At 41.0% G+C, this 11,117-nt stretch overlaps 1 protein-coding gene across 5 annotated transcripts in view; it reads right to left on the bottom strand.

The window, feature by feature from the left end:
* Positions 1-2,020: 2,020 nt before the first annotated feature.
* The window catches only part of atf7ip (activating transcription factor 7 interacting protein), a 31,066-nt gene continuing 21,969 nt past the window's right edge, over positions 2,021-11,117 (bottom strand). For 3 of the 5 annotated variants that reach the window (XM_023419168.2, XM_023419170.2, XM_023419169.2), the window contains exons 4-14: positions 10,570-11,032; positions 9,576-9,757; positions 9,303-9,440; positions 9,127-9,198; positions 8,923-9,011; positions 5,750-5,814; positions 4,208-4,864; positions 3,815-3,910; positions 3,613-3,690; positions 3,326-3,408; positions 2,021-2,929 (exon numbers count right to left, since the gene is read on the bottom strand). In XM_023419168.2, the coding sequence (XP_023274936.1) occupies positions 2,471-2,929; positions 3,326-3,408; positions 3,613-3,690; positions 3,815-3,910; positions 4,208-4,864; positions 5,750-5,814; positions 8,923-9,011; positions 9,127-9,198; positions 9,303-9,440; positions 9,576-9,757; positions 10,570-11,032 (2,382 nt within the window). In that variant the 3' untranslated portion in view covers positions 2,021-2,470. The remainder of the gene's footprint in view (positions 2,930-3,325; positions 3,409-3,612; positions 3,691-3,814; positions 3,911-4,207; positions 4,865-5,749; positions 5,815-8,922; positions 9,012-9,126; positions 9,199-9,302; positions 9,441-9,575; positions 9,758-10,569; positions 11,033-11,117) is intronic. The other 2 variants (XM_023419172.2, XM_023419171.2) reach the window with 2 other exon arrangements.

Here is an 11,117-nt window from a genome sequence, read left to right as displayed (position 1 = left end):
TCCAGAGGACCACGGTGTCTCCAAGCAACACACTCTGCAGGACACTATACAAAGTCTGGATACTCTGAACTGCTGTTCAGCACAAAGGCACAACTGGAGCTGTCTAAGCAAGACACAATTTTATGGAGGTGCCCCCCTTGTTCTGAGGGATAACTTCCAATACAGCATCCTGCCTGTGCCTCTCACCCTGAGAAGAGTCCGTTCTGGATGCCTCCTCAATGACATAGTTAATGCAGCTAACATAGGCGCTACCCTGGTTGGTATAGCCATGTAGGCATGGATTTTTAGAAATACATTATGGTGTGTCTGGGATTGTCTATGCGAGTCCCTCATCTGGCAAGGTATCTGCCTGTGCTTGAGGCAGCTACATCTCCACCTATTTTTTCCTTTTTTAACTTTTTCCATGTTGACTATTCATGAGCTTGTTACATGTTAGCCATTTCTGTCCCGGCACATCTGGAACCTGCCAACCTAAGCTAGATTTCTGAAGCAGTCAAACTTGAATTATGAGTGACAAAAAGTCCCAGCAATCATCATTACTGAGCTCCTGCCTAGTCACCTTCTACGACTTATATCAATGCAACATCCCTGGATCCAGGTATGTCTACCAAGTAAACCAGTCTCTCCACTGTCAACCACTCTAGAGCCTTGATGTAGGTCTCACCTGCAGTCATCCAGTTAAAATCAAAATCAGAGTTTTTGCTCACCTCTACTTATTTATGCTACTGAAGTGTTGTTGCACATAAGATCGAGCTGACGGCAATAGAGTAAGATATCATTCTCCATCAGTCATGGATTTGAAACATTAAAAACACAGAGACACTTATGAAAATCAAGACACATATTAATAAACAAGACCGATAGCCTATCTCTCTTGCTTTCCAATTGGCTCTATTCTATTGCAGTCAGCTTGATCTTATGTACAACAACACTTCAGTAGTTAGCGGTGAGGTGGGTCAACCGTCCTGGATCCAAGCTTAGTTTAAATCTTAGTTTAAATCCTTAGTTCCCCCAAATCTAGTCTTTTCCAAGAGTATCTGAACCAGGAATTCTGGCATCCAGTTTCTTCCTTGGTTTTGGTGGGACTGTGTGGTTGACTTCATTGATGCTTACATGGACCATCTGGCCACCCCCAAGTGGGTGCCACCTTTCTCTCTAGGTTCCTGAGTAGTTCCATCTGGTTCTTTCGTCCCCTGGCAATCCTCCTGACTGGTTTAGGCGGATGTGCCCCAATATTTAAATGTGTTAAATATTGGGGCACAGCGGTGGTGCTATAGCACCACCATCAGACCAGACTCAGTTTTCAACTGAAGATGAATAAGCCCATTGGTTTTCCACTAGCACCACCACCAGGGCTACCTTTGTTTTCAAAGAACCATATCTCCTGATATATTGTGTTAGGTGATATGGTTTATTGTGCACATTACTCATACATGAGGATTAATAACCATTTTGATTTGGTGGCTTGTTTTGTAATTCTTCAAATCATATCTATGCAGTGGACGTCTGCACTTAATCATTTTCTCTTTGCTTGATTTCATAACAACAAATGTACTTTTTCAGCTCTCTGCTTCTGCTGTTAAAGCAACAAATGAGAAATGCAATATTATGCTAGACACTGTCATCCTCTTGTGGTCTGTGTGGAACAACTAGAAGATGAGTGCTACAGTCAATGTCATCACTAATGTTGGCAGATCTGCATTTCATCATAGGCTGCCAGATTTATAGAGCAGCTGTTAGATTTCTGAGGAAAACAAAGCTTCAGCAGATCAGCCTAATTATCTGGATCACCATGCAGGGGAAATACAAGGCATTCAGTGTGTCTGTGTACAAAGTACTGTATATCCATTTTAATTGGTAAAACATGGGATTTTCTCACAGACATGTTACCAAAGTGCCAGTATCTCTACGGGTACTGTTTTAATTAAGGTGTTAGACTAGTGGTGTCAGTAATTGCAGTGAAAAGCTATGAACCAAACAACAGCAGATACAATTAGTCACAAATTTACTAAGTCAAGACTTTAATAAAACCTTTTATTGTGTTTGTCAAAGTCTGGGTACCAGACAGAACTTACAAAAGTTATCATTCAGTTTCTACCACACATTTATACATATCTGTGCAATTCTGAGCTTACATTGATAATCCTGTCACCTCTTCTCAAGTAAAGCAAAAGACATCTGGGTCAGAGTAACAGGAGTAAACAACATAAATATCCAACTTGGTAGAGAGGCAAAGTAATTCAATTATGTACAACAGCTTAAGTCACAAAAAATACAATACATACATTAACCAGACAAAACCAACTGTTTGTTGCTTCAATTTCCCAAGTCAGTCAGAAGTCCAGTTGTAATGTAGATATTTACAGATACTGTATGTCTTCAATGCACAATATTTGAGTTCCTAACAAAAAAGAAGTAAAGGAAGTCATGAACTTTCAAATGCAAAAAAAGGTTTCCACTCCTTAACTGTTCAACTTGAGCTGGAACTGATGACATTTGTGCACTGAGGTTCACAGAAGGAGCCAAAGCGCCCGTAGATGTCTTTGGCTCGAACAGCAAAATGATAAGTGGAGCCAGACTGGAACTGGGTCAGTGTACAGGCCATGGGAAGAGGAAGGGCCTTCACCTCCCCAATCTTCTTCCAGTGCTGCTGTGCTGCATTGCTGTTTGAGTTGTCTTGATGGAAGGCATAGAGGTGATAGCTGTCTACAGCTGCACAGGTCCGATCAGTTTCTGCCACACACCAGGACAGCACTATACCAGTCTGACTTGGCACCAGCTTCAGCTGAGGTTGCTGAGGAGGTGAGGTGCGCTCAGCCTCGGGGGGTAAACGTGGAGGTGCAGGTGCTGCTGGGAGAGGGGGCAGTACCATGCTGGAGCCCCTGGCTGGCGCAGTAGTGGTTACAGTGCGGGATTTCAAAGGAGAGTCCTATAAAAGAGGAAACCGTCATAAGTTAGTCATCTAGTAAAAGGGGCTAAATATGATCATGACCACTATTTCTTGAATAATTTAAAAACATCTTATTATCATTTATAGTGAAATGAAAGTGGTTCTAGAAATGTTATGGAGAAAGTTTTTCAAAAACTGAGATAAATAAAAGCTCAACTTCCAAACAGCCATCAAATTGAGCTTTTACAGTTAAGAATCTGTCTACTGGACAAAGTCAACTGGACTGATGGCAGCCTCTCAGCATAAGATCCGCACATTTCGTTACAACATCACATGCAAATAATAAATAATCAAGACTTAACAGGTAAGGTACAGAATTAAATAACTAAATTTGTTCTATGCAAAATATAAAAAAATGTATTTCTAATTCATCACCAGTGGGGGGCGGTGGTGGACTGTCAACTGAGGATTGCTGGAAGAGTTCTGACTGATTTGCGGGGACAACCTTGCTCCTGAACCTGAGGACAGAGCAGATGTGAAAATTAGATATGCAGTTTACATGCAAAATACACAAACTTTAATTGTGTTTATTTTTTTATTAAGAATTAGATGCAATATTTATCATAACAGTGCCAAATAATTAACATGACATGAGCAGTGGTTTATGCGTTTGTTAGAATATGACATGCATGCACTAAATCAATATAATGTGGCGGTCTTACTGTTGGGAATGCTGACGACTGGGTGAGGACGCTGACTCGGAGAGGGGGCTGCAAGGGTGGCATTTTTCACTCCTGTCACTGCAGAGCGTGCAATACAACATAATAAGACTTAAAGCTGCTTTTCAATACAATATTTGAACAAACATCATGAATTAAAAATCTATTTTATTGTATGGGAAAAACAGGTATGCTTCAGCCTTACCTTGCACATCATCATCATCTTCAGTGAGATCAATGACAGAGCCTTTGGGTCGTGTCGTGGCTGATTTGGATGAAGTGGCTCCTGTAGCTTGGTTGTCTGAGAAAAGAGAAAATAAAAGTTGATCAAGAGAAATAAAAAAATAAAAAAGACAAATACAGCAACAAAACACCAAAACAAGCAAATGGTACAGAAAGGCACATTGATGTTTAAACGATAATATACATTTTAAGTGAAAACCAAATGTTGCCATGTCTTTTATCTCCCCGTCTGACGTTTGTGCGCGTGTCCCACATGACAGACAACTTGATTTTTACAAGCTTCTGAATCCAGCAGAGATGACATTTTATATACCACCAAAACAAAACAACCTTTCTAATCAACGCAAACCCCCACCTGTCTTTGATGTCAGAGACGTCCCTTGTGGGGGTCCTGGAGCAGTGGAACCTGTTGCTGCTGGCCCCGACGTTGCAGGTGAAGAGGCTGACGACATAGCTCCGGCTACAGACACAGACTGAGCTGGAGTCCTGGCTGTGGTAACAGACACCCCAGCATTGGGCGTAGTTATCCCCCCAGCACCACCCTGGTACACGGCTCGTGCAAGAGAGATTTGGGCAGAAGACATCTGGCCAGTGGAGGCCTGGAGCGCTGGGACAGTGGCAGCGGCTGGGGCAGACATTGGTGCTGTGGTAGTGGTGGGAGCAGGCTTGAGTATAAAAGTGGCGGTGGAAGCAGTGGTTTTGGCCTTGTTGAGTGAGTTGGCTGCAGACAGAGAGGAGACAGGGATGTTGACCAGCGTTCCTGCCTGGCCATTAGTCACTGATAAAGGCAGCTGGATGAGAAGCGGCTGGCCTGTAGCCACCATGCTGCTCCCAGGGGCCGTCTTCAGCAGTAGGGTGCCTGTGGGACTCTGAGTGGTAATGCCAGTGGAAGCAGCATTAGAGGTGGAGGTGATCAGCTGGAGGATGGGGGCCTGTGTAACCATGGCTGTCGAGGTGGATGTTGCTGCTGGGACTGGGGCTGGGGCTGTTAGAGCTTGTGGGGCTGGATTTGCTGAGGAAAATAGGAAAGTGTCACTGAGATTTTCAAATGAACAGGATTTTGCACTCCTTTACTCATCTGCTCCTTATTAATTACAGTCAACTAAAAGGTGCAAAACCAGAAGCAGATTAGTCCTCATTGTAATCATCCATTAAAAACCTATCCCAGCATGCAATGAGCAAAAGACAGGTAAACACCTATTCCAACTCGTCCACTCAGATACAGACAAATTCATTCACATGCTTACACACACCAACAGGAAACTGAAAGAATAAGGATGGTGATAGATCCATTATTATCAGTACATCTCAGACCAAAACCTCCCTGAGCCCGTCTGTGGCACTCAGCTCCAAGCCCATTAGTTATCAAAAACATATTTTTTATTTTTTTGATGTGGGACTGGCTTTCCTTTCAAAGCTGGCAAGAATCTAGGTGCAGTGAGAGTGATACTTAAACAAAAAAACATCACAAATGTGCACTTTCATTTTTTCAAAAGGCAGTTGGGCACTGTAGTTTTTAATAAAAATAACTCTGACTGGACTAAATAGAGATGGGGACCATTTTCAGCTGCAGACTTGGTAATGCATGCGAGTATTTAAGCCAGCAGGGCAGCGTATGCCGATTGCTTCAAAATAAAATATGGTGCCCATGTTAATGGTAATGAAGGAACATGTCGCTCTGTGTTTGGCTTCACAGGGAATACATGTTAGTTTGATCAAATCATAGTTGGGTTTGGTCTTTTAAAACATTTCTTAGCACAATGGACGGGACATGACAGAATCCAGACAAAAATCACATGAAAAAATAGAAAACATGCAAACTATAATGCCACTGGTTATTCTATCGAAAACAAAGACCAATAAAACATCCTACGCAAAAGGAAATCCTACAACTCACCAGGTGTGCTGGAGGAAGAAACTGTTGCTTGAGTCTGCTTTACCTCCATGGAAGTCCGGACTGGCCTGTTCAGAAAGATTGCTTATGCTTAGAGTTTTTCACACTTTGAGCCGTTTATGTCCATGACAGGAAGACGATTGAATGTGGTAAGGTGCTGAGATTTCAATTTATTCCATTTCATACAGTCATCTTTGAACAACATGTGGCAAGACTCGACCACATAATTAAAGTACATGTCTGAATTTTCATTAAAGCATTTATCGGTATGCAATTATAGTTAAGCGTTTTTGAGTGTGGTGCCAACTCCGCAACTTTTTGTGTACAAGTCATCGGGGTGCAGTGAGACTGATATTTAGACAAAACGTTTTGATAATTTCAATGACACATAATGACAATTGTCCCAGTATGCTTCTGTTGCTGTAGCATGAAACCCTCAAAATGACAGCTATTTTTTTTATTTAACCTTTATTTAACCAGGAAAAGTCTCTGAGATAAAAAATCTCTTTTATAAGAGCATCCTAGCAGAGACAGGCAGCAGCACAATTAACATGGTTGCAGAGATACATGTGACAACAAAAAATGAAAATAAAGAATAAATTACAGAATTGTAAAATATCAAAAATATTCATCATATTCGTCACAAGTCATCAACATAGGGGATCAAATGGGGGCAATATGAATCAGTCATCAGTCAAAACATCTACAGCCAGATGTCCAGGCCTCCAAGTCATTTAAAATTGCTTTAAATGCATCCAGTGAGACCAGCTCCCAAATATACAGGTTATTTTGCAACTTATTCCAAGCAGAGGGAGCAGCAACCTTTTTCCCAGTTCAGTTTGGGCTTTAGGGAGATAATAGGAATAAGTCCTGGGAGCGAAGACAGTAATTTCCCATATTTATTTGAAGGATACAGATTTGTAGGTGAGATGGAAGCAGACCAAGAATAACCTTACAAATAAGAATATGCCAGTGGTTAAGTCTAAGGGTGGACAAGGCAGACCATCCAACCTGAGCATACAATGAGAAATGGTGAGTAAGGGCATTAAAATTTGTCATAAACCTCAGTGCTCCATGGTGGACAGTACCCAGCGTGTGTAAGCATTGCAAAGATGCATGCACATATACTACATTGCCATAGTCCAGCACAGACATAAAGATGACAGTGACAAATCTTTTGGCATCGAAGGAAAGGTAAGACTTGATTCTAAAATGAAAACCCAATTTCAGCTTTAGTTTTTGTCACTAATTGCTATATTTGAGGCATAAAATAGAGAATCGTCAATTACAATCCCTAGATATTTGTATTGAGATACAGACTCAATCTCAGAGTCCTGAGATTGGACTCTGAGAGTGATAGATGAAAGGTTTAGTGGCTTCAATTTTGTACTAGAAAACATTGTTACATTTGTTTTGTCAGCATTCAGAACTAAATTTTTAAATCATACAAGGTACCTTGCGCAGTGTTAAAAGCTTGTTGAAGCTGACAAGGAGCCTGGCTTGATGTAAACTCAGAACAGTATCATCTGCATAAAGTGGAAATTTGCATTGGAAACATTTTGATGAGGACTGTTTATATATATATATTGAATAGGAGTGGTCCAAGGACCGATCCCTGGGGCACACCCTTAGATACACTAAGGGAGCTAGAGGTGAAGTTCCGCCTGCATGCACTGAGGTCTGCCTGATAAACAGTTTTCAAACCTACGGACAGTTTGTTCAGTCCTACATTGATAGGTCTTTACTTCAATATTGCATGATCCACAGTGTTAAAAGCCTTAGACAAGACAATAAAAGGGGCTGCACAAGGTTGCTTGTTGTCTAAGGATTCACTGAAATCATTTACTACTTTTAAGGCCGCTGTAGTTGTGCTGTGTTTTTCCTAAAACGTAATTCATAGTCAGATAAGATATTGTTAGTAGATAAAAACTCTTTGAGTTGTTCTTTCATCATATTCTCGAAAAAATTCTGCTCTTCTCTTCACTCGCAGTATTTCATTGATAACATCACGAATTTCTCTCCAGCTGTCACAGGACAGTAGAGGGAATCGACGCTCAATGTACATCCTCATCGTCTTCCTTAAGTTCGTGGGCAGTGCGTCCTTGCCCAATAATCCAACATAGTTGACCTTTGCAACCCAGTCACAGTAGACATCATATGGGACTAAGGAGCGGAATATGTACGATGCGTAGCGATCAGCCCTGGGATTCCCTGAGCTTCTTTTGCAGTTGTGGTACAGCACTTTCTCCAACTGGGAAGTGATCGTGCGGAGTTTAATGTCTGCTCTGCATCTTCCCTCACTGTATTCTGCCAGCTTTTTTGCCATGGCAATATGACGTGCCATATCTTTGTCCTCTTCCTCCTCCATTTTCTCTTCTTTCTTGTCCTTCTTGACAGACAGTGCAGGAGTCTTACCAACAGAGGGCACCACTTCTTCACTGGGCACCTCACGATGTGGCTCTACTGTCTGCCGACGGAGCACGCTGTTGGGAGGAGAGGTGCAGTTTTAACTACACTCTGCACTGGATGAGGAAACGCTCAGGCTTCACATTGTAGAACGTCACAAGACTCAGGACCTGGACCCACGCGGGGTTACTTTGCAGGTGCAAAACACAGACTGGCACATGTGTTTGTTTATTCCAAACCAGTCTAAAGAAATATTTGGAGTGAAGTTAAGAGTTTTAAAAAGCTGATCCAGGAAAACCGAACAAGAGACATGGAATCTTGGTTTCCAAAAAAGGTATGGATTTAGAGGATGTAAGGATTTGTTATTCTATCCATTAGTTTTAAAATTCTGCCTCTAGGGATTACAGATAGCAACCTGGGACAATGTCAACTATTCACGCTGTGAACGGCTCAGTGTGTAGTACTGGCTTCAGTCCGGTATTGTCACGTTCATACAAAGGCCAAATTATATTCACACAATACCAAAGAGCACACACTGCTGTATTCAAAGATAACATGTTTAAATACAATGATGCTGTGAATTTTGAAAACTCAAAATATTTTGTCACATGATGAAATGGTCTGGCAAACATGTGAACCTGCAGTGAAGTGATAAAAAAATCACTTCAAAAAAACCCTGAAGACCTTACTGTGCAATTTATAAGTTACTATATATAGTATTGTAGAAACGAATCTAGAGGAGAAACTGCTCTAGGCATGGGCACACTTACCGTTGAGCTTGAGGGTTGTTTGCAACAGTTGTAGTCTTAGCGGCAGTAGCAGCAGCAGCAGCAGCGGCAGCAGCAGCAGCAGCAAGTGCCTGCAGAAATCAGACAATATGCTGTCAGAACATTTTCATAAAATATTACTTGCATAACTTGTATGCAAGTAATATTTTTTTTTTTTAAAGAAAAAAAAGGAAATACATGTATTACCTCCTGTTTCCTTTTGTTCTCCGATGCCTGATTAGCTTCACCAAACTTTTTTGCTAATCGGGCTATTTTGGCCTACAAAACAGTAGAGAGGGAGGTGGATGTTACAATTGATCGCTGCTAACTGTAAGGAGTGAATTTTAGCAGCTCGTAAGATTACAATGATGCCATCTACTTACTTGGAGTGTGTTAATGGCAGTTTGGTGTTTGGTGGCACATTCAATCTTGTCTACTCTGTCCTTGAGTTCTTGGAAATGTTTGTCAAACATTGTCAGCTCCAACACCCTCAGCCGTTCATCCACTAGCTGTTGCACAATCTGAGAAAGAATATCAGGTAAAGGTGAAAAAAAAAAGCAAAATTGTGTCATTACTTTTTTAATATACATTGCCACCAAAGTAGAGTTGGCAGCTTAGACTGGGGGAAAAATGCAGCAGGATAGTTGCATACAAACCTTTTCAAGTTTATGGTGACTCCCAGCTTTTGCAGTAATTTTAAGTTCCAGTTGTGCCTCCAATTCCTCACGCTCCACCTTGGGCCTCTTCCCCTCTCTTTTCACGGTTTGTCCATCTTTTTCAGAACCCTCTGATAAAGTGCGTTTCAGTCCCGAGGTCGAGCCCTTGTCCTCTTGCACTACTTGGGAAACAAAGACAAAGACCTGCTTACTTCCCATTCATTACCCTTTATCTGAACTCGAGAGTCAGACCCCACTAGCAGCTTTGATGGATTTCTTGTGTTTGACTTCAAGTTTTCAGTCAGTGTATTATTATATTTCTGCACAATTTCAACTTCAGGACATTACCTTTATGACAGCAAACCAGATAGCATAAAAACAAGCCATGTCCATAAATGCAAGTCCAATTTACATTTGATCTGAACTTTCAACTAGACAGATAAGCAAAGACAAACTCCTCTCAGAAACTACAGGCCAGTGACATAATGATGTAAACAGGATATTGAATTGTCATGATACAGAAGATCACATATTAAAATTACCTAGTTTTTAATGTTAGAAATGATGTAACGTAATATCGTGAAGTCATAAAGGGTTGTCCATCCAAAATGATGGTTTCTCCAAATGTGATATCAGATGCATCAATTCACACTCAAAATAATATACTTTGTTTTAGATCTGGATAATTGATTATGTCAATTTACAAATCACAGGGAGTAAGAAACAACCTGAAAACAGTAGCATACTATCCTCTGCAACTCTAGAGGAGAATTGCAGTATTTCTGGAGCTTGATCCACATGTTTACATGTAATGCAGACTGTAATTGACGATGAGTCTTTTTGTAATAACCCTGAACCTTACAGTCTTCATCGCTTTCTATTTCAAGTCTACATTAGTTTAACTAAAGAACAGGAAATTATTATTCTATATTGGTAAAGATCAGCAGATATCCAATTATCTTGAAGCTATGTGACACAATGTCCACTCACATACCTGTATTAGATGGTGGAGTGGATGATGGTCGAGATGGCTTTGTGGTTTTTCCAATATCATTTTTTTCCTTTCTAATCTCTACTTTCACCAAATCCACATCCATCTTATCTTCACTGATGGGTCCTTTCTTCACATCTTCTTTTTTATTCTTCTCTTTTTTTATGTCATCCTCTTTGATTTCCTTTTTTGGTTTTAGATCCACACTAGAGGAGGAAGCTGGATGAGACGGGGGAGGACAAGAAGGAGAGGAATCGGAAGTTATAGATTTAGGTGAAGAAGGTTTTTCATCTTTTAATTTGGCTGTGGAGGCCTCAGGGTCCTTGGCCTTTGTAGTGTCACTATCTGTATCCATTGGTTCTGTGCAGTCAGATACTGGAGGTGGCAGAGGCGAACATGGAACCAAACCTTTAACAGACTCCTTTGCCGAATCCACAGCTGGGTCAACTTTTGCATTCTGTTCCTCCTAAGGAAGAGCATAAATTGATAATTACTGGAAACTTTTTTTGACTGTCTGAACAACTCCATTATAAACCGACGTCACTGATATT

This window comes from Seriola lalandi, unplaced genomic scaffold (assembly GCF_002814215.2).
Source record: "Seriola lalandi dorsalis isolate HSWRI2012SDOR001 ecotype SW California unplaced genomic scaffold, Sedor1 jcf7180002054591, whole genome shotgun sequence".
NCBI classification, from domain to species: domain Eukaryota; kingdom Metazoa; phylum Chordata; class Actinopteri; order Carangiformes; family Carangidae; genus Seriola; species Seriola lalandi.
Note: the sequence above shows the minus strand (reverse complement) of the source record. Positions and strands in the feature narration are given on the sequence as shown.